Genomic DNA, 23,590 nt, shown 5'->3' with positions numbered 1-23,590 from the left:
TTAATTTAAAAACGGTACATTCGAGAGCAATTGTCAGATAATGGGGAATTAATGTGCTGCTGGTGTGAAATAGCTCTTTGTTTTTCTCCGCGCTCATAGATCGGACGAGACTCGTGCCGTGACGTCACCGACACCCTTTCCGAGGGTCGGATTAAAGATGGCGCCCTCTCATGCGGTAAGATGCTGTCAACGGGGTTTATCCTGGATACCTGTGATTTTTATCAACCTGGTCGTGTGCTGGTCCTACTACGCTTACGTGGTGGAGCTCTGTATATGTAAGTTTCGACCTTAGTTGACTTGGTTGAATGGAGCACATCTGGTAAAAGTTGCTGGTTAGTTGTTGCAGTGGTTTGGGCAGGAAGTGTCAGCAACTGACTGGTACCAGATATGTAGTGAAATTCAACTCGGTTTCTGACTATATTACTCATATGCGTGTGTAAGTCATGTCGAAAGTCGTGAATTGGTTATATACTTGTGTTTTGATGTCAGTTATTGTAATGCGGTGTTAGTTCAAGCTGGAGCGATAAGCCCAGCTGTTAAACTGATTGAGATGACTGATACTTAAAAAGCAGATGAGAAGCTGTTTTACTGAAAAGAACGCGAATATATTATTAGTTTTCAAGTCTTATTTCAGTCTGAACGAATTACACAGCAAAACATGTCAGTCAGGAAGATTTCTTAATAAACTGTTTTGTTTTTCACTAGTCAGGTTAGTCACATAAGTAACGTTAGTCGTTCATATGAAGTTACTGTGATTATGCTGTACTTTATTTCTTGTTCTGTATTGAAAATGTACAATTGATAAAATATCTAACTATATAGAATATATATGCTTTTTAAAATTCCATTTTTGGAATAGTTTATCAAAAAAATACTTTTTTTTTTTGTATTTAATCAGTGAACTATCCATTTAAGTGAACTGCAACAAAGCTAAATGTGATTTATTATTTTGTTTAAAGGTATAAAGTGTAAAACATGAATGACTGTAAACATCTGTGCTGTTGAGGTCTTTAAGTTGAGCTGTTGTTAACCACTTCACAGTGAGCTCTACACTCACTGTAGTTCCACCCTGTTATTACTTCCTCATCAGTGTCTAAAAATACTCATTTCATTATGTGCCGGGGTCCGTTTATTACCCTAGTAAAGTGCAGTGATATATTATGAATCCTTCCTTATTGATTCTCCCCTCCTTTTCACTATAAAGGTTCTTTAGAAATCTGGCACGATGACTGTAAGAGTTGCAAGGAAAATCTCAAAGTGACTTTTGTTTATTGGTTCTGTTTCTTATTTAATTTAAAACTCTGAAAGATTAATTTAAGCAGTAATAAATCATAGATTAATAAATGTAACACTAGTGAGACATAAATTAAGCAATCTTAAAAAAAAAATGAAGGAGAATGAAATATTTAAATATGGCGTACACATTTAAACAATCTATATATTTTGACTTAGTTAAATATTTAATAATTTATTATTAAAGTAAATGTAGTTAATTAAAATAAATATTTAATTAATAAAAAAGTGAGAGTAGCAAGTAAAATCCCGTCAACTTTTGCATTCTCATAAAAAAAAAATTAAAATAAATATTTAAACATTTATTAAAATATTTAATAAAATAATAATGAGCGTATTCATTTAAAGTAAATATTTAACTATTAAAAGATATATTAAAAAATGTCTCTGACTGTCTTTTAGAAATTTGATATAATAACCGCATTAGAGTTGCAAGGAAAATCTTTTGTATTTTTTTATTTATTTATTTTTATTTTTATTTTTTTGTTCTACTTATTTTATTTAACAATTGAAACAAGGGTTGTGACATCAGTGTTAAACTCTCATAAAAGATTAATTTAAACAGCAATAAATCATAGATAAATAAATGTAACACCAGTGAGACATAAATTATCCAAGCTGAAAATGAAAACTTTAAATATGGATTTAATATTTAATATACACAAACAGCTTACATATTTTGGCTTGAAATTAAGTATTTAATAATTTATTAGTAAAATATTTAATAAAATAAATGTAGTTAATTAAAATACATATTTAATAAAAACAAGTATAATCTCATCTACATTTACACTTTTCATCTGTCTCTTATTATTTATTGTCACAAAGGTGGCAAGGGTTGTAACACCAATGACAGATTTGCATAAAAGATTATTAAAATAAATATCTGAACATTTATTAAAAAATGTAATAAAATAAAAATTAGTGTTTAATTAACACACTAATTTACATATATATTTAGAAATCTGACGTGATGACCGCATTAGTTTAGGCTTGCTACATCAATGACAAACTCTCATTAAAGATTAATTTAAGCAGTAGTTTTAATTTAAAACTAAGTTAAATTAATTTAAGCAGCATCATAGATTAATAGATGTAACACCAGTGAGACATAAATTAACCATTGAAAAAAAAAAAAAAAATACAGGAAAAAAAAAAAAAAAAACTTTAAATGTGGTGTACACATTTAACAAAATACATATTGTCTTGAAATTAAATATTTAATGATTTCTTATTTATAAAATATGTAGTTAATTAAAAATTTTTTTTTAAAAAAGCGAGAGTTGCAAAGAAAATCTCAAATCAACTTTCGTTCTTTTGTTCTGTTTCTCATTTAATTTTGCAAATGGTTGTAACACCGATGACAAAATCGTATAAAATTAACATTTATTAAAATATTAAATAAAATAAAAACCAATGTGTTTAGTAAAAATACATTTTTAACTAAAAAAAAAAAAAAAAAAAATCTTACAAACCGACTCCTACTGTCAGAGATTTCACTGACTGTGCCATCACGACATGAATCTGTCAGTCACTTGTTGAGTCGTCATGACAACCCGGGTATTCCATCCGTGATGGACACAAGACTCTTTCTGACAGCTCTCTGCCAGATGGCAGTACCAGTCGCCTGCCGCTCTGGCCTTACTGGGCTGATCTGGTGGGAACTGGAAGAGAGCTGAGAGAGAATTAGTGGTATCCCAGCACTCAGCAGATGGCTTTGTGAATTGGGCTAGTTGTTCTTGATGGGATAGCTGATTGACCTTTGCCTTTCTGTCTCTGCAGACACAATCTCCAACACGGAGGAGCAAGGTAAGAGGAACTCCAGTGAAAGCGAGCACACAATATTGCAAAAACAGTTAACAAATCCTCCTGTTGGCTAATCTGGCCTCCTGCTGTTTTTAGTCACATGTTTTGTCACACCAGAATGACCAAAACATCCCATTTAGGTTATGAAGTAACCGCTTTTGTGTTAAGTGAGTATGAATTATGATTTGTTTGACTAAAATTCCCCTCATGCTGTTTCTCTTGCAGTTATTTATCTGATAGTGTTTCACGCCTTTTTCTTCATGTTCATATGGTCCTACTGGAAGACCATCATTTCCAAGCCTGCCAGCCCCTCAAAAGAGGTACTCCTTCACTCTCTTTGTCTCTCTGTTCTTGTACCTTTATTTATAGACTAGGTTTTGCCTCAGAGCCCAGATCTTGCATTAGCGATCAAGTGGTGACCCAATAGAATATCATATTTTGAATATTTAATGTAGTCTGAGCCCTAATTTATTTTACTTTGTCTAGTTCTGTTGATGGTTTTTGAGAACGTGGGCGAGTTATACAGCCTGTCCATATCTAACTTCTACCAAGTCACAGATGAATTAATAGACACAACTATTAATTTTTCCATCTTAATTTGCTGGTTTTAAGTGATTATTTCATTTATTATTATGTTGAGATTCAGTAGTCCAGTGATGTTGTTGTTATTATTAACTGAAAATAAATAAAGAAATAATTAAAGCTAAATAATGTATACATTTTAAAGCTAAAAAATATATGAAGATTGGAGGATGAAGTTGAAAAATGGATATGTACTAAAGATATGCAAATGTACTAAAATTACTAAAACTGAAATAGTGAATAAATTAAAGCTAAATAGAAAAAAAGTAATAAAAAACCTAATTATTAAAACTAAAATAAAAAATATAAAATATAAAAAAAATAATGATAAAAATATATACTATATAAATACTGTTATTTGCATGTAGCTTTGAACAGACATGTTAAGATTTGTAGTCCAGTGGTGTTATTGCTAACTAAAAATAAAACAAAAAATATTAAAATCAAAATAAAGTTGAAAAATGGAAACTGTTGCTTTTGCAACTAGCAGATATGCAAAATTACTATAAAACTGAAATAGTAAATAAATTAAAACTGATTAGAAAAAACAGTTATTAAAACTCAAACTATAATTAAAAAAAAATGAAAATATTAAATTAAATGCTGTGTTATTTGCATATAGCTTTGAAAAGACATCAAAGACAGCATTGAAATGTTCAGATTCAGTAGTCCAGTTTTGTTATTGTTAACTAAAAATAAAACTAAAGCTATTAAAAAAACAAAATAAAGCTAAATAAAATTATAAATATTGGATGATGACGTTAAAAAATGGCAACTGGCAGATATGCAAATGTACAAAAAATTACTAAACTGAAATAGTAAATAAATTAAAGCTAAATAGAAAAAAATATTTATTAAACCTCAAACCAAAATACAAAAAGAAAACTGAAAATATAAAAATAAAAGGCATAAAACAAAAACTATAGAAATATGGGATTATTTGCATGTAGCATTGAACAGACATGTTGAGATTCAGTAGTCCAGTGTTATTGTTAACTAAAAATAAAACTAAAAATATTAAAAATCAAAATAAACCTTAAAAAAATATATAAATTTTGGATTAAGTTAAAAGATGTGAACTGTTGTTTTGGCAACTGGCAGATATGCAAAAGTACTAAAATTACTAAAACTGAAATAGTAAACAAATTAAAGCTAAAAAGAAAAAAAAAATCATAACTCAAACTATAATAAAAAACTGAAAATGTAAAAATAAAAGGCATAAAATAAATACTATATAAATACTTTGTTATTTGCATGCAGCATTGAACAGACATGTTGAGATTCAGTAGTCCAGTGTTGTTATTGTTAAATAAAATAACACTAAAACTATTAAAAATCAAATTAAAGCTAAAAAAATTATAAATATTGGATGATGAAGTTGAAAAATGGGAACTGTTGCTTTGGCAACTAGCAGATATGCAAAAGTATTAATTATTAAAGCTGAATTACATAAATTAGATAAAAAATAAAAGGCATAAAATAAATACTATAATGCTAAGTACATTCTTAGCAAAAACACTGCATTGGTCTAGATCATGTTAAGAGTTTCTTCCTTATTGCTTTGCTCTCAGTTCTCATTTCACCTGGATTATGTGGTAGCAAAATATTTATACTGTGTATGTGGTTGGCTTCAGGCTTAGTAATGTTCCTCACATCTGGAGGAGGAGCAGTAGCAGCAGCGGGAGCGGGAGCCTTTAAACTCTGGCTGCTCTGTAGTTTTATTACCACTGAATATAATGACAGAGAACAGTAAGAAATGGGGGAAAAAAAAGATTGGTGTTTTGAACTGTCTGTGGGATATGAGTCGTGGCTTGTTCAAACACACTGAGCTGATGTGGACAGAGCAAGTTCGGCTCACATAGTTTCTTGTCATCTCTCTGTCATCTTGTCAATAAAGATGGCAAAAATTATAATTAGAAGTGTCTTTGTTAAAGTGCCATATTATGCCATTTTTAAGGTTCCTAATATTGTTTTGGGAGTCTCCTACAATAGGTTTACATGCAAGGTCAAACAACTCAAAATTTGAATTTAATATCACCTCATTTTTTAGCGATTCTCAAACGTTTCTTTTGAAGTCTGTTAACCCTGCCTTTCCATGAGCCTATTCTGCTCTGATTGGTCAGATGACCCAGTCTGTTGTGATTGGTCTGCCCCGTACAGTGCATGTCAGAAACGATACACCAGTTGCGGTTTGTGAATCCTGCATTGAATTCCCAGAGATTAGAGAAGCAGTCATCAGTAAAGTGATGTGTTTGAGGGCGGGTCAAGTTGTTCGTGGCCGGTTAATGAAAAACATGGGCGAGACTTATGCAATAGCCACCAAGGAAGTGTTTAAGATTTGTTTAGGCTGTTCAGAGTCGTCTTTTTTTTTTTTTTTTTTGGAAGACTTTATTTATCGTGCACTTTTGGCTTTACAATTTTGCTGATCATTGCATTCACATACAGCTACATTACATAACGCATGAAAGGCAATATTTGAAATGACGTAATAGGGTACTTTAAAAATTCAAATGTCTGGTTGATTTTTAGTTGCATATGCCAATTCATGGTAGTCTATTCTTACATCTCCGTCTAACGTCCTGTTGTCTCTCTTAGTTCTGTCTCCCTAAAGTGGACAAAGAGCTGTATGAGAAAGAGGAGAATCCAGAGGCACAGCAGGAAATCCTGAAGAGAGTGGCCAAAAATTTACCCGTATACACACGCACAGGCTCTGGTGGTAAGCTTAAAAACTTACAATGGCATTGTCAATCATACTTTTTTTTTTTTTTTTTTTAATGTTCTGCAGTTAATTCAGCCCCGAACCACTAATACTTTCAGGTACCTTTTGTAAGTATATTTAAAGTTTACAACTAAAAATGTCCTATTTGGTGCGTTAGAAGCTTTTACTTTAGTAGCTAGAATTGTTGTGCTGCTTGATATTTCTGATATTTTTTTAGAAGTTTGGGATTAGTATTTTTTTTTTTTTTTTTTTTTTTAGAGGTTTCTTATGTTCATCAAGGCTGCATTTATTTGATTAAAAAATACAAAAAAAAAAAAAAAGAATATTGTGGAATATTATAACAATGTAAAATAACGTTTTTCTATTTTAATATGATGGTGCTTTTTTTCAGGATTCTTTGAATAAAATGTTAAAAACAATAGCAATTATTAAAAATAGAAATGTTTTGTAACAATATACACTACCATTTGAAAGTCTGAGGTCAGTTTTTTTTTTAAGAAATTAATACTTTTTATTTCTTTTATTCAACAAGGATGTGTTAAATTGATTAAAAAAAAAAAGCAAAGAATGCTAAATGCTGTACTTTTTAACTTCTTATTATTTATCGAAGAAGCCTGAAAGAAGAATCATAGGTTCCAAAAAAAAGTTTTTTTGGCAGCACAACAGTTAATTCTAATAACAAATCAGCATATCAGAATGATTTCTGAAGAATCATGTGACACTGAAGACTGGAGTAATGATGCTGAAAATTCAGCAGTTTATCACAGAAATAAATTCTATTTTAAAGTATATAAATTGCAGTAATATTTCACAATATTACTGTTTTTTCTGTATTTTTAATCAAATAAATGCAGCCTTGATGAGCATAAGAGACTTCTTTAAAAAACATTACAAGTCTTACTCACCCCAAACATTTGAATCCTCTGTCCTCCTCAGCTATCCGGTACTGTGACCGCTGTCAACTGATCAAACCGGACAGATGTCATCACTGCTCCACCTGTGACAGGTGAGTCCACTCAGAAAACATAGTTACCTTGTCTGTATTAGATTTGCACAATATGTATTTTGATTATTTTTGTTTTTTACAGATGCGTGCTGAAAATGGATCACCACTGTCCATGGTACGTACATCTGAGGATGTGTTTAATTTGTAATGTTGCCGCATACTCTATCACTTAGGTAGTCACTATGTGTCTTGTAACTGTGTGTTCTTCCAGGGTTAATAACTGTGTTGGATTCTCCAACTATAAGTTCTTTGTGCTGTTCCTGGCGTACTCTATGCTGTACTGTGTCTACATCGCTGCCACAGTTTTGCAGTACTTTATCAAGTTCTGGACAGTAAGTCCACACATTCACACAAAGACATCTGATTCCTCTCGTTTCTCACACTTCTCGCTTCTCACCTTCTGCTATTTCAGAGAACTAACTTCAGCTTGTCTTTCCATTAATCTGTTTTCCTGTCTGCATAAAAATGGATTGCAGATAGTCAAAAGAATTATGTGAAGGCTAATGTACTGTCAGATGGCCACTGTCACAAAATAAACCCCAATAGAAAGATTAGGATTTATTTAGCTTATTACATACTGCTTATTACACAGTTAAACACTGAATAAATCAGTTTTAATTTGAGTTCAAAGAGAGACTGCAGAGTATTTAATTTTTTTTTTTTTTTTTGAAGTAACAGTTTCTGTTGATCAAAGAATCATGAAAAAATAAAACTGACAATTTCCACAAAAATATTAAGCAGCACAGCATCAGTAATAATTAGAAGAAATTTTTCTTGAGCACAAATGAAAATATCACGAAAATCTCTGAAAGATCATGTGACAATGAGGCTGGTGTAATGATGCTAAAAATTCAGCTTTGCATTACAGCAATAAATTCTTTTTTTAAAATATAACAAAATAAAAAGCAGTCATAATATGTCACAAATTTGCTGTTTTTGCTGTATTTCGTTTGACATTTAAAAATCTTACCAAAATCAACCTTTTGAATTGCAGTGGATGCTGTATTTTATTTTATTTTTTTACTTGTATACACCACTATAACACTACACATTTTCGTCAATATATATTTTTACTAAAACATTTTAATATTTGTAAATGCTATGCAATGATCTTTGTGTACGTGCCAGTTCTTGAGACACAGAAGGAAGGAAGAAAAAAGGGATGTGTCTGCTTCTAACATTCTGTCTGTGTTTTTAACACTTTGTCTGAAGCTTTGCAGACGGAGGGCTATAGAGCATTGCCCAGAGGTAAAACTACTCACGCTTGCTTTGCACTGTTGTGACTGTGGGCATTGGTTTGGTTTTGCACTGTTTACTCATTTTTCTATGTATTCTCTTACTGATTAAAGTAAAGATTAAAGTGTGCAGTTTAGCATATTAAAATGCAGATGCTTTTTAGAGGTTGAGCAGTCAGTTCTTACCAGATGTGGATGTTAGTGTTAGTTTTGGATCAACAGGTTTTCTTGAGCTCTACAACTCTACAGTTTTGGACAGCTGACAATATTAAAGGTAATGTGTGTAATTTTTTCCCCTCTAGTTTGAGGGAAGGCATTTGCTCAACCTGTGGTCAGAGTTTGGGGTGGGATTTTTTTTTCCCCCAGCGCTTTGGGGAGATTGCAAATGGAAAAATATTTGGGAAACGTTCTTTCACTTTGTTTGGCGATGCTAGTGGTGCAGAAATTACACACTTCACATTTAAAGAAATTAGCTGTCAATCCAGTTTATTTGTAAAAAGTGCTTTTTAGAGCAGCCTTACAAATGGTAAGTGTGTAGTAAGTAACCTTAATATGCCTTTGTAGTGCTCTACAAACTGCACTGGAATATTTGCTGAATGTATCCCCCCCCCAAAAAAAAAAAAAAAAAAAAAAAAAAACTGTTTTTTTTTTTTCATTTTCTAATGTTCTGTTTTCTTGCTCAACAGAATCACCTGCCAGACACTCATGCAAAGTTCCATGTGTTGTTCCTGTTCTTTGTGGCAGCCATGTTTTTCATCAGCATCCTGTCACTCTTCAGCTACCACCTGTGGCTCCTGGGAAAAAACAGAACTACTATAGGTACGATGATGTTAATACTTGATGCTCCTTTTTAGGGGTTCAAACGCGTAGCGCTGAAGTCCTCTTGTAATTGTTAAAATGGTCACAGATCAGAAAAGTACGAAATTGCTCGTAACTCCTAAACGGTTAGTCGCAGGCTCAAGTATCTTATGTCATTGGCTCATTTCACATTTTTTGAAAAACCTACTTTTGCAAACTAGTCCTAGGTTTTTCGCCCGATCGGAACCAAACCAGTGCAGAAAGATCTAGATCTGTCTAGAGAGTGAATATCAATAAAAAAAAAAAAAAAGTTGAACTTTCGACTCCCTGTCACAAAGGCACGCCAAAACGTTCAAAAGGCGCAGGGCCACTTTTACTAAAATGCCAAAACTCCTGAACGGAATGAGATATCTTCGCCAAACTCTGAACACAATGTCGCATTTTTCAAGGGCGTAAACAAATGTAAGTCACACGGTTTTTTGCACATGTTTAAGTGACTGAGATGATGAAAAACCTACTTTTGCAAACTGGTCTTAGGTTTTTTGCTCAATCTGGAAAAAAAACACTGTAGTACAAGTTCTCTGGACTTTCTAGGTCAATAATTATCAAAAAAATGATTACATTTTCCTTTTGGGAGGCTATAATGTGGTAATTGACAAAAGGGGCCTGTCCAGATTTACCCAAAATCCTATAAAGCCTAAAGGAAAACTCAAAACTTCACAAAACCTGGTGAGCACATGTGACAGGTGATTCTAAACAAGCATGCAACGTTTAAAAAAAAAACCTTATTTCTATAAAAATTTGCAGAAAATCCCTTTTTAAATCATTGATTTCGGTGGTTACAAGCTTGGTTAAAAAAAAAAAAAAAAAAAAAGTAAGTTTTCGTATGTGCTTAAATGCCTTAAAGCACTTGAATCCTGGTAATCGCTGCTTGCAGCTATATTTCTTATACTTTTTAATTAATTTCCAGCTGTTTAAATGTTGTTGTATACTTTTTCATTTCCTCCTTTTCTTTCTTTCTTTCTTAATAATCTTTTTTTGTTGTTGTTTTAATTTTGTTGTTTTAATGTTGCCTTCTTACAGGAGGAAAGGAAGAATAAAGACAAGTAGAAGAGCAAGGAGACATAGGAATAAAATGGAGTCTTTTATTCCTCTGTCACCGTATTCTTCTACTTCTATCTTCTCCTTCCTTTTCCTTTCCTTTCCATTCATTTACAACCGTTGAAACATTATATTTTCTCCTTTTCCTCCTCCTCATACTTTTAATTTAAATAATCTTCAGCTTTTGACATTATTAATATTTGCTCCTCCTACTTCTCCTCCTTATTCTTCTGCTGATTTTCTGTATTTTTATTATACAACTTGTCTTTCGCTACACTGCAAACACTGTTGCTTGTCTAGTAAATACAATTATTGTCTCTTTAGATTCTCATTATTTCCTGAAAGAATTTGTCCAGATTCATATTCCCTTTTCCTGTGTCACTGTTTGTTCTTCTAGTCCTCCTATGTCTTCGCTCCATATCGTGACCTATTTTTCATCATCGTTTTATTTGTTGACTGAACATGTGACTGCCAACAAATAAAACTTTGCTGATAGAAGTAAAATGTAAATGAATGTGGGGGTGGATTGTGGGTGTGCTTATGAACAATATTTAGGTCAAACTTCAAGAAGAAAAGAAGGAAAAACTTTTCTGTGACCTATAATGCAGTTTTGGCGCACATCCCAAAGTTTGTTCTGAAGTTAACGGTGTCATTTGTGTTGTATAAAGCAGGAGCAGACCTCATTCTAATCTCTCATCTGTTTGTTTAGAGGCGTTCAGAGCACCGGTGTTCAGAAGTGGCCCAGATAAAAATGGCTTCACTCTGGGCTTCCGCAAGAATGTAACCCAGGTGTTCGGTGACCAGAAGAAGTGTTGGTGCTTGCCCCTTTACAGCAGGTACAAAACATTCATCAAGCATCATTTTGCTGACTTGTGTATTTACATTATCCCAACTGTTTCCAAGAATGTTTAAAGTCAGAGAAATTAGCAATTTTATAAACTTAAGCGTATAAACTTAATATTAACATGGATTTAAAATGAATGTTATTCACATTTTAATACAAATTCCTGCACTGAATTGTGAATTAATAATTGGTGTACGATTATTCCAGAGGAAAAAAGTTTTGTAGGGCCTTATGATTTCCATGATGCCAAAAACACGGACGGGATCACAGAATTCAGTTGAAAAAATGGAGTTTACTGTTTAACTCAGAATGTCACGGAAATTGCCAAATTTTGGGTGAATAAATCAAAAGTAGGTCAGTACACTTAAATCAAAATACAAAATGGATCAGTCTCTGAGAATATTATGTCACAAAAATACTATTTAAATATGAATTCTGTATGTTCTGCGTGTCTCTGTAAATGAACGGCACAATTTTGTTTACTCGACACATACTGAAGTGCACGTGAAGCTTGCTGTGGTTTCAACTTCTGCTGCCTCAAAATATGAGTACATGAGCATTTTACCATTTCTTGTGAGAAAAACCAAAACTACTGTCAAAACAGAAACTCTTCAGTCTTCACAGCATCCTGTCAAAATAAAAGTTACTTACTTAAAATAAATTACAGTACTACTACCACTAATACAATTATTGTAAAAACATTATTTTAAGAAACAGTTACCAGAAAAAATAATTTTGTAGAATCTATTTATCAAAAAAAATGTAATTACACAACACAGTATTTCTGGGGAAAAAAAAAAATAGAAAAAAGAAATGGAAAAAATAAAAGTAAAAGATTTAAGTTTTCAATTAAATTAGCTCATCCATTAACATGACTTCTTGCCGAGTCCCAATGGATTGCATCGGCTACAACTCCCATGATTCCACACTCAATCACGGCGTCATCAAACTACGCCCTGTTTCTTGTTTGTTTTAAATATGCACCTTCTAGTGGCGAAAACTTGCATATTGTGCCTTTGAATTAAATTTTATTAATCAAAAAGCATGTCTAATTAATTGAGATCACAAAACGTACACAATGTAACAGAAATTCATTAAAAGTTGAACAAAAATTACATTAAGGCCCTATGAAATATGTTTTCCCCCCTTCAAATTTAGCTTTATTTTTTTACCAAATTCTGTGTTTTCCATTTTCTGGATTGCATTTTAATGGTTTCCTAGAAGTGTAATAATTAAAAGCATCTCTAAATAATTAATTTAATAAAAAAAAACTAATTTATTATTATTATTATTTTTTTTTTTTTTTCAGAAATACTGTTTTGTGTTTACATTTTTCTGCTAAATAAATTCTTGTAAATTATTTTTCTGCTAACAATTCCTCAAAATAATGTTTTAAAAATAATTTTACTAGTAGTAGTAGTAGTACTATCATTACATTTTAGTAATATATTTCTGTGACAATTTCTTAAAGTTAAACCGAACTTTTATTTTGACGGGTTGCTGTTTGTAAATAATATGATGGTAGTTTTTGTTTTTCTCACAAGAAACGGTCAAATGCTCATGAAGTGACTCTTAGAGCAGTTCTAGAGATTGTTTATGTTTTCATGTACTCATTTTGAGGCAGTAAAGGCTAAAAACACAGCGGGCATCACGCGCGCTTCAGTATGTGCGTAGTAAACGAAACTGTGACATTCATTCAGACACATGCAGAACATGCAAGATTCATCTTTAAATAGTATTTTTGTGGCTTAATATTCTTAGACACTAGTCCATTTTGTGTTTTTGTACTGACCTACTTTTGATTTATTCACCCAAAATTTGGCAAATTTAGTGACATTACGCATTTACAGTAAATTCCGTTTTTATGACTGGATTTTGCAATTCCGTCCGTGTTTTCAGCATCACAGAAATCTTTTTTCTTTAAAATAATGCTACACTAATTAAAGATTTACAATTCAATGCATTAATGTGTATTAAAAAGGTGAAAACATTAATTTTAAATTCATGCTAATATTAAGTTTATAAGCTTTCTCAAGAGATGTTGTAGTATCATGACTATTTTTTTTTTTTTTTTTTTTTCCCTCTAGTTTGGGCGACGGCTACACGTTCCCTACACGCCTAGTCAACGTTGACTCAGAGCAAGGCAATGTTGAACACCAGACGATTAAATGGTAATAATTACAATCTCATTTGTTAACAACACCACTGACAGTATAATTCTGCAGTTTGTCATGAAGACAATTTAAACTATAATTATTTTCCCCTTTAGCTGTTTCAAATCATTATTGTCAAATCTTTTTTAATCCTAGATCAGTTTTCCCAGTAATGTAGCCTAAGAGTGTCACTGTTAATAGTATAGTGTAATGTGAGGTGAGACCAGTGAAAACATCCATAAGCGTTTGTGACTGACACATAATGGTTGTTATGGTAACAGCACTGTTGATGGACAGACAAACCCCAGACCTCTGAGTGAGTCACAGAATCATCTCCTAGGCAACGATATGCACTCCGAGGAGCAGAAAGACGGCAGCCCGGCGAACATCGGTATGTCACCGCTCAGCTTTCACACTCCTCATATATGCCAGAGAACACTGTGAATTTCTTTGAGGCATCACTAGACATTATTAAAAATCGAATGATTTCCCTGAAGCTTTACTGCATCTTAATATACACCCGCCTGCTCCCTAATGTAGTCGGAGATGCCAGAAAATTAAATGGAAAAAATAAAAGTAAATTATTTAAGTTTAATGCATTAGCTCATCCATTAACATGATTTCTTGCCGAGTCCCAATGGATTGCATCGGCTACAACTCCCGTGATTCCACACTCAATCACGGCGTCATCAGACTACGCCTTTGTTTCTTGTTTGTTTTGAATATGCGCCCTCTAGTGGCGAAAACTTACATATTGTGCCTTTTGAATTAAATTTTATTCATATAATATGAGGAAATGTATGCATTTATGAAATTGATCTGTGCGGGTTTGTCTTGCAGAGGTATGCCAGCCTGTTTCGATTACCATGGAGAATGAGTCCTAATCAGGTGAGTCTTCAGTTTGAACGTCCAGACAGGTTGAGAAATTTATTTTGGGCTGGTGTGGCAGAGTGAACTGATTCAGTAAAGAGGCCTGTTCATATCAGGAATGATAGCTATGAAGCTGTGGTGTCCACACCAACAGATGATAAGTGTTTGTTATGACCACAATTATAAGCTTTTTCAAGACTGGCAGATTCTGATTGGTTGTCAAAGTTTTATTGCTCCTTACCAGAAAAAATCATTCTGAAAGTGACTGTTCCTCTATATAGCTGTGATGAGATTTAGAACAGTTATTAAACTTCATAGCTGCAGAAATGAATGGTTGTTAACGTTCACCCAAAAATGAAAATCACTCCATGATTTACTCGCCCTCAAGCCATCCTAGGTGTATATGACTTTCTTCTTTCAGATGAATACAATCGGCGTTATATTAAAAAATGTCCTGGTTCTTCCAAGCTTTTGAGCTTTTTGAGGCTGTTGAGATTTTGATGCCCAATAAAGTGCATCCACCCATCATAAAAAAACTCCACACGACTCTGGGGGGTTAATAAATGCCTTCTGAAGTGAAATTATGCATTTGTGTAAGAAAAATATCCATGTTTAAACTTTATAAGCCGTAACGGTTGACGTATGTATAGTGTAAGCTCTAATGATAATATTCTTTCGTGAGAACCAAGTTGTTTACAGTGAAGAAAAACCAGTCTCCTCTTGGCTTATATTAAAATCCTCAAATTTTTCTGTACGAATTCTATTTTGTACTTCTGATTTGTGACTGGTGTTTTGTTCTGCTCGCTCCTCTGCACTTCCATGTCCTACGTCATTCGCATTCTCTTATAAATGCATGTACAACAGTTGGTGGAAGCTAGAGGTTATGGTTTATAAGTTAGGTTTTAGATATGGATTCTTTCTTACACAAATGCATCGGTTCACTTCAGAAGGCCTTTATTGTAAATGTGAAGTACTTTTTATGATGGATGGATGCAGTTTTTTTTTCTTGGGCTTCAAAATCTTAAAGGGATAGTTCACTGAAAAATGAAAATTCTCTCATTAATTACCCTCATGTTGTTCCGAAACCATAAGATCATCTTTGGAACACAATTTAAGATATTTTTGATGAAGTCTGAGAGCTCCCATAGACTCAACGTTCAAGGCTCAGAAAAGTACAAGAAGATTGACCTAGTATTCCATGTGACATCAGTGGTTCTACTGTATTTTTATGAAGCTATGAGAATACTTTGTGCAAAGAAAAGAAAAATAATGACTACTGTGTCACCTGTGGACGCGTGTTCATGAGAGTACCACAACGTGTGTGGAGTGGTGCCAGCGCTGACCCAGATCTGGGGTTATGATGTTAAACACATACGCCGTGCCTTGTTTACGGGTGTGAAACTCCATTCACTGCCATTGTAAAGCTTGAAAAAATACAGGACTTTAAAAAATATATATAACTCCAGTTGTATTCGTCTGAAAGAAGAAAGTCATACACCTAGAATGGCTTGAGAGTGAGTAAATTAAATTTTTATTTTAGGGTGAACTATCCCTTTAAATGCCTGTTCACAACAAAATCGATGACTAGAAATATATGGGCATCCACACAACGTTGTTTATTGATAAGTGTGAGCTGCAGTTATGCCACCTGCTGCTTTAAATGCTCGAGCTGTTTAATCCTCTGGTGTTTGGTCATGTTTTACTGACAAATTTTGTGTTTTGGTTTTTAATTTTTTCTTTTCTTTTTACTTTATCGGAATGGTATGAGACTTGGTTCTTGCTATGTAAACACACACAAAAAAATAGACACTCTTGTATTGTTCACGGTCGAAATTGGCCAAATTAAAAACAAGTGGGAAGCAAATTTCATCTAGTAGAAATGTTGGGCTTTAAATCATTCATGATTTACAAGTTTAAACTTTCATAACCATTCCATAAAATCAAACTGGTAACACTGTCATGTATTAATCAACATGAACAAACAATGAACAATACATTTATTACACTATTTAGTAATCTTTGTTAGTGTTACTTAATAAAAAGTAAGTTCATTGTTTGTTCATGGTAGCTCACAGTGTATTAAATGCTGAAATCAGCATTAAATTCTGTACACTGTAAAAAACAATTTCTTGATTCAACTTAAAATAATTTGTTACCCAGCTGCCTTAACATTTTCAAGTTGACTGAACTCAAAATTTTAAGTTGTACAAAGTGACAACAGATATTTAAGTTTGTTCAACTTCATTTTAAGGCAGCTGGGTATCAAGCCCAGCTTTTAAGTTTAACTAACCAAATTGTTTAGTCAACTTAAATTATCTAAGTTTTCACTTAGTACAACTTAATATTAAGTTCAGTCAACTTGAAATGTTAAGTCTGCAGGGTAACAAATTATTTTAAGTTGACTCAAAGTTTTTTTTTTTATTGTTCCTTCCTAGTTCAACTAATGTAATTAGCTAATGTTAACTAATGGACCTTATTGTAAAGTGTTAGTACCATAAAATAATTTTCCATAAAAATACAGTGCATTAATTTCATTGAAATATTCAGTGTTCGTTTGCTCTGAAAGTGATTCCAACTATATCATTTTTCTGTTGTTGTATGGACTTTTCTTAAAAAAATTCAAATAGTCAGTTTAACAGTTTTTTTTTTACTTATGTTGCAATGTTGTTTACTGAGAAAAGTTCTCTCTCTTTCCTTACAGGACTTTGGAAAAGCACCAGGATTTTTTTTTTTCTTTTTTATGAGTACTGTTGTCATGAGACCTCATGTGAAAGACCACACAGCCCTCAGATACCATGCCTTAAGGTTAGCAGCAGCTTTCTCATATGAAAACGACCTGTGGTGGATGCATTTCCCTGCACTCGTATCCAGACTCTCAAGCTCCTCACAGCAAACATCAACTTAACGGCTCTTTCACTGGGTTTTATGATGTTGTGACTAACACACTTTCTTTTCTCCAAACATGCACATTTGTTTGACCAAAATATCCTGAAATGACTTTCAGGTTGTTCTGTCCAATGTATTTATCTCTGGGACTACTTCATTTTTGTAGACCAAAAAAGTCAGGCAGGCGTTGCACTTTGTCACCAAGGATTTGTGTGGATGTTTGTGGATCTGAATGAACATGAAGTGTATTGCAGTATTTGATTAGAATGTGTTCTTCAATTGTTACATTTCACTACACAGCAGCTTCAACCTCAGCCTAATAGGAGTTTCTCAAGTATGTTGTGAGATGATAATTCAGAAGAAAGTGCAATGAGGTATTTAATATTTTCCTTCTAGGTCTTTACATTAATGTACTCTGTTTGTGAAAAAAAAAAAAACTCTTTTTCAGTGCTATCTAGCACCTCTACCCATTCGTTAACACTATATTTTTCGCTGCATTTAAATGTTTTCACCCTTTCCAAACCTCATGCCCATTAGCATTATACTATCAGCTTCGTGCCTTCAAACGAGGGTGAAATTTTGCAGCAGATGGTGAATCGTGACATTAAAGCACACTTAGGATTTCCAGGTTGTGTAGCGCACGCAGATCAGTTGTTTCTTACAGGAGCTCAGGCCAAGATGTTAGACTGCACCAAATATGGCATATGTGGAGTTTAGACATGCTTTCCTTAATTGAAGTTTTTAATTCCACATATGATGTTTCTGTTGTTGTTGAGGTCTGTTTACAGCTGCACTGGAGGACTCTGACCTCATAAGGAAGCTCTTATGTGACTGAAATACATGCATTTCGTTGCTTAAGTAAGATTTGTGTGTTAAGTCGGTCTCTTAAACTCCTCATTTCAGAGTTGATACTTGTGGAAGTCGTCAAATCATGTTTGTGTGAAACGGTTATATTGTTTGTTTTTTTATTATAGGTTTATAGAATTTTCTATTTATGTTATTGCATGTTAATGTGAAAAGTATTGAAAAGCAATGAAGGGGCGATGATTTACTGCTTTAATCATGACTTCTCTATAGCAGAACTCGAGCTGACGTAACCATAGCAACATCATACCGAAACCTGCCGCGCGTGTAAAAATAATTCCTGATAGGCTGCTGCGTCTGCTGGAAGTCATGTGCTATTTGTGTGAGGACATGATTGTCTTTCTGAACATTTCTACGGGCAAGGTTGGTGATTATGCCAAATATAATCATTTTAATATCAAGGAACTCACTAATCAATCACTTACTCCCTTATGAATATGTAATATATTACTGGAATTTGAATACCAAACATATAGGACCATTTTCTTTTTCTGATTTTTGTTATTCTGAAAAGAAAAGGAAAAATGTACAGAATTTAGAATCAGCTTTTTTGTACTTACCCTGCAGGCCAGTTTGGTTTATGATGTTATATTTTAAGATGTTTCTGAAGTCTGAACAGTTTGCACAGATTTTCCATGTCTAATTCAATTTAATGTTTGTACTTTGCAGATTTAACAAGTATTCAATGTATGCATTATAGTATTAAGACTTAATAAAAAAATATTTCAGCACTCTTTGGGCAATGTGGTTGATTTTTTGATACTAGGTAAGGAATAAACAAAATTGTTTCAGTATATTAAATATGAATATTCTTTTATTCTTATTAAACTAATTTAATGAACTCGCAGTCAAATCCAAACCCCTGTTTTCTGTCTGACCTTAACTACAGTCCTGAAAATGCAAGGTATTTAGTTTGTCTTAGAAAAAACATTTCAAATTTATATACAGGAAAGATACTCTTATCTAAATCTACAATTAACTAAAATGCTCACTTCCTTTGATTAAAAAAAAAAGAAAAGAAAAAACAGGGCATTGCTTAGTGGAAAAAAAAAAACTTGTAGAAGTTATCAGTACTGCTCTTTATGGAAGCCCGTTAACCCATCCCTGAATAAAAGGTAATTGCGTCATCTTATTTCACAATTCTGACATTTTTCTCTTGCAATTCTGAAAAGTCAGAACTGCGAAATACAAACTTGCAATTGTGAGAAATTGCACGATACAAATTCGCAAGTACGACAAAAAAAAAAAACAGTCAGAATTTTTGTCATAAATACGACGACAAAAAAGTCAGAATTGCAAGACACAAATTTGCAAGTACAGAAAATAAGTCAGAATTGCAAGATATAAATTTGCAAGTACGACAAAAAAAGTCAGAATTGCAAGATACAAATTCGTAAGTACGACAAAAAAAAGTCCAAATTGCAAGAAACTCAATCTTGAGAAAAAAGAATTGTGAGATGAGATAACTCAAGTATGAGGAAAATAGTCTAAATTGTGAAAAGCAAGTGCGAGGGGAAAAAAAATCAGAATTGCGAGATATAAACTTGCAAGTGTGAAAAAAGTCAGAATCACAAAAAAGAAAAAGCCAGAATTGCAAGATATAAACTTGCAATTGTGAAAAAAAACAGTTTTGATAAAAACTTGCAATTGCGAGAAAAAAAGTCAGAATTGCAACATACAAACTCGCAAGTGTGAAAAAAGTCAGAATGGCAAAAAAGAAAAGTCAGAATTGAGAGATAAAAACTCGCAATTGCGAGAAAAAAAAATCAGAATTGTGAGAAAAAAAGAATTGCAAGACAAACTCGCAAGTGTGAGAAAAAGTCAGAATTGCAAGATATAAACTCGCAATTGTAAGAAAAAAAAATCTAATTGTGAGATATAAACAAGTGTGAGAATGAGTCAGAATTGCAAGATATAAACTTGCAATTGCAAGAAAAAAACAAAAAACAACAACAACAAAAAAAAAAAAAAATCACAAATCTTGAAATAAATAATTGCGAGATTATTACTTACAATTGGGACTTTCAGAATTGGGAGATACAAACTCAAAATTCTAAGAACATATCAGTCTTTTTCCCTCTCAAAACTGGACTTTATTACTCGCAGTTGCAGGTTTATATCTCACAGTTCTAAAAAAAAAAGTCGGTGCATGATATAAACTCAATTGCAAGAATATCATGCAATTCTGACGTTATCACTTACACTTCTGAGTTTATATCACAATTCTGAGGAAAAAAGTCAGAATTGCGAGTCAAACTCCCGGCAAAGGGTCAAAGGCAGTGACATTAAACCTGCAATCTGTTTAAACCAGTGACGTCTAAAATTCAAACTACAGCTGAGGCCAAACACCACAAATGAGTAACTCACAAATTCGTTTAATTAAATCCACAACATTAAAAACAAATTCGGAAGACTTGTAATCAGAGGTGAATAATTCAGATTCTGATTTTTCTTACCACAGAACAGAAATGGGAGGATGATTTTTGAGCGTTAAAACAAACAGCCTCTAACAAACAGACACACCAGGTCCCGTTAGAACTACAATACCTAAGCTTCGGAAATGGAAAAAATAAGCACACTAAAATGCAAGCACAGACAAACCACTCAAAATAATGCACAGAACATTTCCATGACACTACATTATGAACAAGATACACTGTCTCAAATGCATTTTTTTTTCTTGATGGTTGTGAAAGGTATCTAAATACAAGTTGTCTTCTTTGGAAAAACAAAAAGGAAACTAACTTATCTGTTAGAGCCACCTCAAAACTGCAGATTTCCGTTCAGAGACAGATAAACTTTGTGGTTAATTTTCAGCAGTGGATTAGTCTGTATTAAAGCTACTGACAGTATTTACTCAACACGCAGATGTTACAATCTTACACTCTGATTTGGATTCACACACTTCTAAAGATGCTACTACAGAGATCAGACAGTTACGAGAGTGTTACAACTAAACCATGAGACCTAAATAAAAACAAGAACCTGAGAGTCCAAACTGAAGCCAAAAGTGCAACGCAAACTTAAATAAGTAGGTAAAAATCAAAAGAGCTTTAAAAGAATCATGCTTAGAGCAAACCAAGCATGCACTGAGGCGATGAAAACGCAACCAGGGCCTCATGGGCCACTGAAGTGGAACGTGAGACCGCCTCACGCCGCCCCCTACTGGAGCTCTCGCCTCATCACGGGCCCTTTGAGAGCAGCCGAAGCGCTGGAATGAGCTCGTCCGCAGCACGTGCGACTTCACACAAACACTACAAGCTGACACTCTAAACAGCGGAAGTGCTGATTTATCTCGCTCACACACGTACACCCCGCGTGCTTCCTCTTCATCCTGGCTTTTAATCAACCCCCCGAATCAGCTAAGCTGGTTTCAACCCCCTCCAATCGTGTCTATCTCACCCTCAGAAGTAAGCGGTTGTCTATGCACGCTGCGTTTGTAAGGGGAAAATCCTCGTTTCTTTCTTGTAAAGTGGCTTGATGTGTCACTCCGCTCGTTTTTTTGTCGGTTTCTCCCCTTTATATTCATCCTCTCTGTGTGACATCATTTCTTCATCTCCAGCTTTTGCAGTGGAGGATGATTGGTTTGTACAGCGGTAGGACAGGGCTGCGCTTCAGCCTACTTTGGCCCAGATCAGGAACGCTGGGATGTCCCGGACTGGCACGTTGCGCGTGAGAGCTTTGACTCGCAGGTTGCGGTCGTCCGTGAGCAAAACCACCTCCCTGCGCAACCTCACCGGCCCATCTGGAGAATACAAAACATGCGAGTCGTGTTTTTATCAGCTGTTTTGACTCTCATTCTGACGGAACCCATTCACTGCAGAGGATCCGTTGGTGAGCATGTGATCTAAATTTTAGATGTGTTAATGGACTAATAAATTAAAAACAAATTCAGATACCATACAAAAGTGTGTTCTGTGTGAGTGGCCCCTAACAAGTAAAAGTAAGTGAACTGACTTCTCTCAGCAGGCATGAAGTCCTTGGCTTTGTCCTGACAGTAGTGCAGGCAGCAGGACAGGATGACATCATCGTTGTTGCCCTGGGGAGACAGACAGACGCACAATGAGTGGGCGACCTTAAAATAGTTTTAAGTCAGGTGTGCATTTCTGAACTTCTCAAGGGATTTTTTTTCACATTAGTGTTGCAGGTTAATGTGGAAGACATTTATTTCCGAACTTGGATGCGCACCATGGAAGCGTCTCTTGAGTGTTACGTTCCCTGAAGATCATCGTTGGACTGATTTTGCCGTCTTACATGAGTGTGAAGACAGGTGACTTTAAAAGAATCTCTGATAGTATCAAAAGTAGCTTTAGAGTTGACAAATTCAGTTCAGAATTAGTTAGAATTGTTCGTTTCAGATCACTTCAAAACTCAGTTGTGTAATCACTAAATAAAATGATTATGAAAACAATAGAAGTAAGTGTGTTTCATTGGTGCATAAAATAACTATAAAGGCATTTTGTAATTAACTGACTATACAAATGTAAGCTGATAGGTACAATGATACTTTGGAATAATAAAATAAAGTAAAATGAAATAATTTCAAGGGCACCAATGATTATTATAAATATTATGTATTGTTATGCTGGTGCATATAAATAAAAAAAAAAAATGAATACAGCATTTAACATTTTTAACTTACTGGTTACAAGAACTTAAATGTCTGAGAGTCAAAATAATAATTTCTCTGAATAAAATAAAATAAAATAAAACCAAATAAAATAGATCAATTTAGTGAAAAATAGTGTGGGAAAACAGCACTTTACATTTTTAACTAATTGGCTACAAAAATTTTAATGGCTGATAATCAAACTAATGATTTCTAAAACTTGACTCAAATCAAATCAAATAGAACAAAACAAAACAAACCAAAAATTCAATTCAATTCAACTTGTAGGGCATCAGTGAACTAAACTAAACTAAACTAAACTAAACTAAGCAACATGTGTCTGGTAAAATATATCTGTAAAAAAATATTATGTATTGTTATGCTGGTGCATATAAATACAGCATTTTACATTTTTAACTTACTGGTTACAAGAATTTAAATGTCTGAGAGTCAAAATAAATAAATATAAATTATTTCTCTGAATAAAAATAAAACCAAATAAAATACATCAATTTAGTGGAAAATAGTGTGGGAAAACAGCACTTTACATTTCTAACTAACTGGCTACAAAAATTTAAATGGCTGATAAACTAATGATTTCTAAAACTTGACTCAAATCAAAACAAATCAAACAAAAAGCAAAAATAAATAAATAAAAAAAATAAAATAAAATTGGCAGGGCATCAGTGAACTAAACTAAGCAAAATGTGTCTGGTAAAATATATCTGTAAATAAATATTATGTATTGTTATGCCAGTGCATATGAATATAAAAAATTATTTAAAGATCTATTTAGCGAGAAATAGTGTGGGGAAAACAGGACT

General features: G+C 33.4%; 2 protein-coding genes across 3 annotated transcripts in view; one reads left to right on the top strand and one right to left on the bottom strand.

The window, feature by feature from the left end:
• Nucleotides 1-139: 139 nt before the first annotated feature.
• Nucleotides 140-17,754, top strand: zdhhc20a (zinc finger DHHC-type palmitoyltransferase 20a). Of its 2 annotated transcripts, XM_051121275.1 has the most exons (14): nt 140-275; nt 3,076-3,102; nt 3,325-3,419; nt 6,277-6,397; nt 7,337-7,406; nt 7,489-7,521; nt 7,618-7,738; nt 8,619-8,654; nt 9,328-9,460; nt 11,250-11,376; nt 13,472-13,555; nt 13,819-13,928; nt 14,378-14,425; nt 17,109-17,754. In XM_051121275.1, the coding sequence occupies exons 1-13, from the start codon at nt 158-160 to the stop codon at nt 14,419-14,421; spliced, it is 1,119 nt and encodes a 372-aa protein (XP_050977232.1). In that variant the 5' UTR covers nt 140-157; the 3' UTR covers nt 14,422-14,425; nt 17,109-17,754. The 2 variants fall into 2 exon arrangements, with proteins under 2 accessions (XP_050977232.1, XP_050977233.1); XM_051121276.1 differs by lacking the exon at nt 8,619-8,654.
• Nucleotides 17,755-20,516: 2,762 nt separating this feature from the next.
• smg6 (SMG6 nonsense mediated mRNA decay factor) overlaps nt 20,517-23,590 on the bottom strand; it is an 18,324-nt gene continuing 15,250 nt past the window's right edge. The window contains exons 18-19 of the mRNA XM_051121163.1: nt 22,115-22,196; nt 20,517-21,902 (exon numbers count right to left, since the gene is read on the bottom strand). Coding sequence (XP_050977120.1) covers nt 21,772-21,902; nt 22,115-22,196 — 213 coding nt within the window. The 3' untranslated portion in view covers nt 20,517-21,771. The remainder of the gene's footprint in view (nt 21,903-22,114; nt 22,197-23,590) is intronic.

Source organism: Labeo rohita, chromosome 10 (genome assembly GCF_022985175.1).
Source record: "Labeo rohita strain BAU-BD-2019 chromosome 10, IGBB_LRoh.1.0, whole genome shotgun sequence".
In the NCBI taxonomy this organism is placed as follows: Eukaryota; Metazoa; Chordata; class Actinopteri; order Cypriniformes; family Cyprinidae; genus Labeo; species Labeo rohita.
This window is presented reverse-complemented; position numbering and strand designations above follow the sequence as displayed.

Coding starts and splice junctions, on each gene's coding strand:
- zdhhc20a (XM_051121275.1), top strand. CDS start 158: ATGGCGCCCTCTCATGCGGTAAGATGCTGTCAACGGGGTTTATCCTGG. Junction 7,407..7,488: donor CACTGCTCCACCTGTGACAG/GTGAGTCCACTC, acceptor TGTTTTTTACAG/ATGCGTGCTGAAAATGGATC. Junction 7,739..8,618: donor ACTTTATCAAGTTCTGGACA/GTAAGTCCACAC, acceptor CTTTGTCTGAAG/CTTTGCAGACGGAGGGCTAT.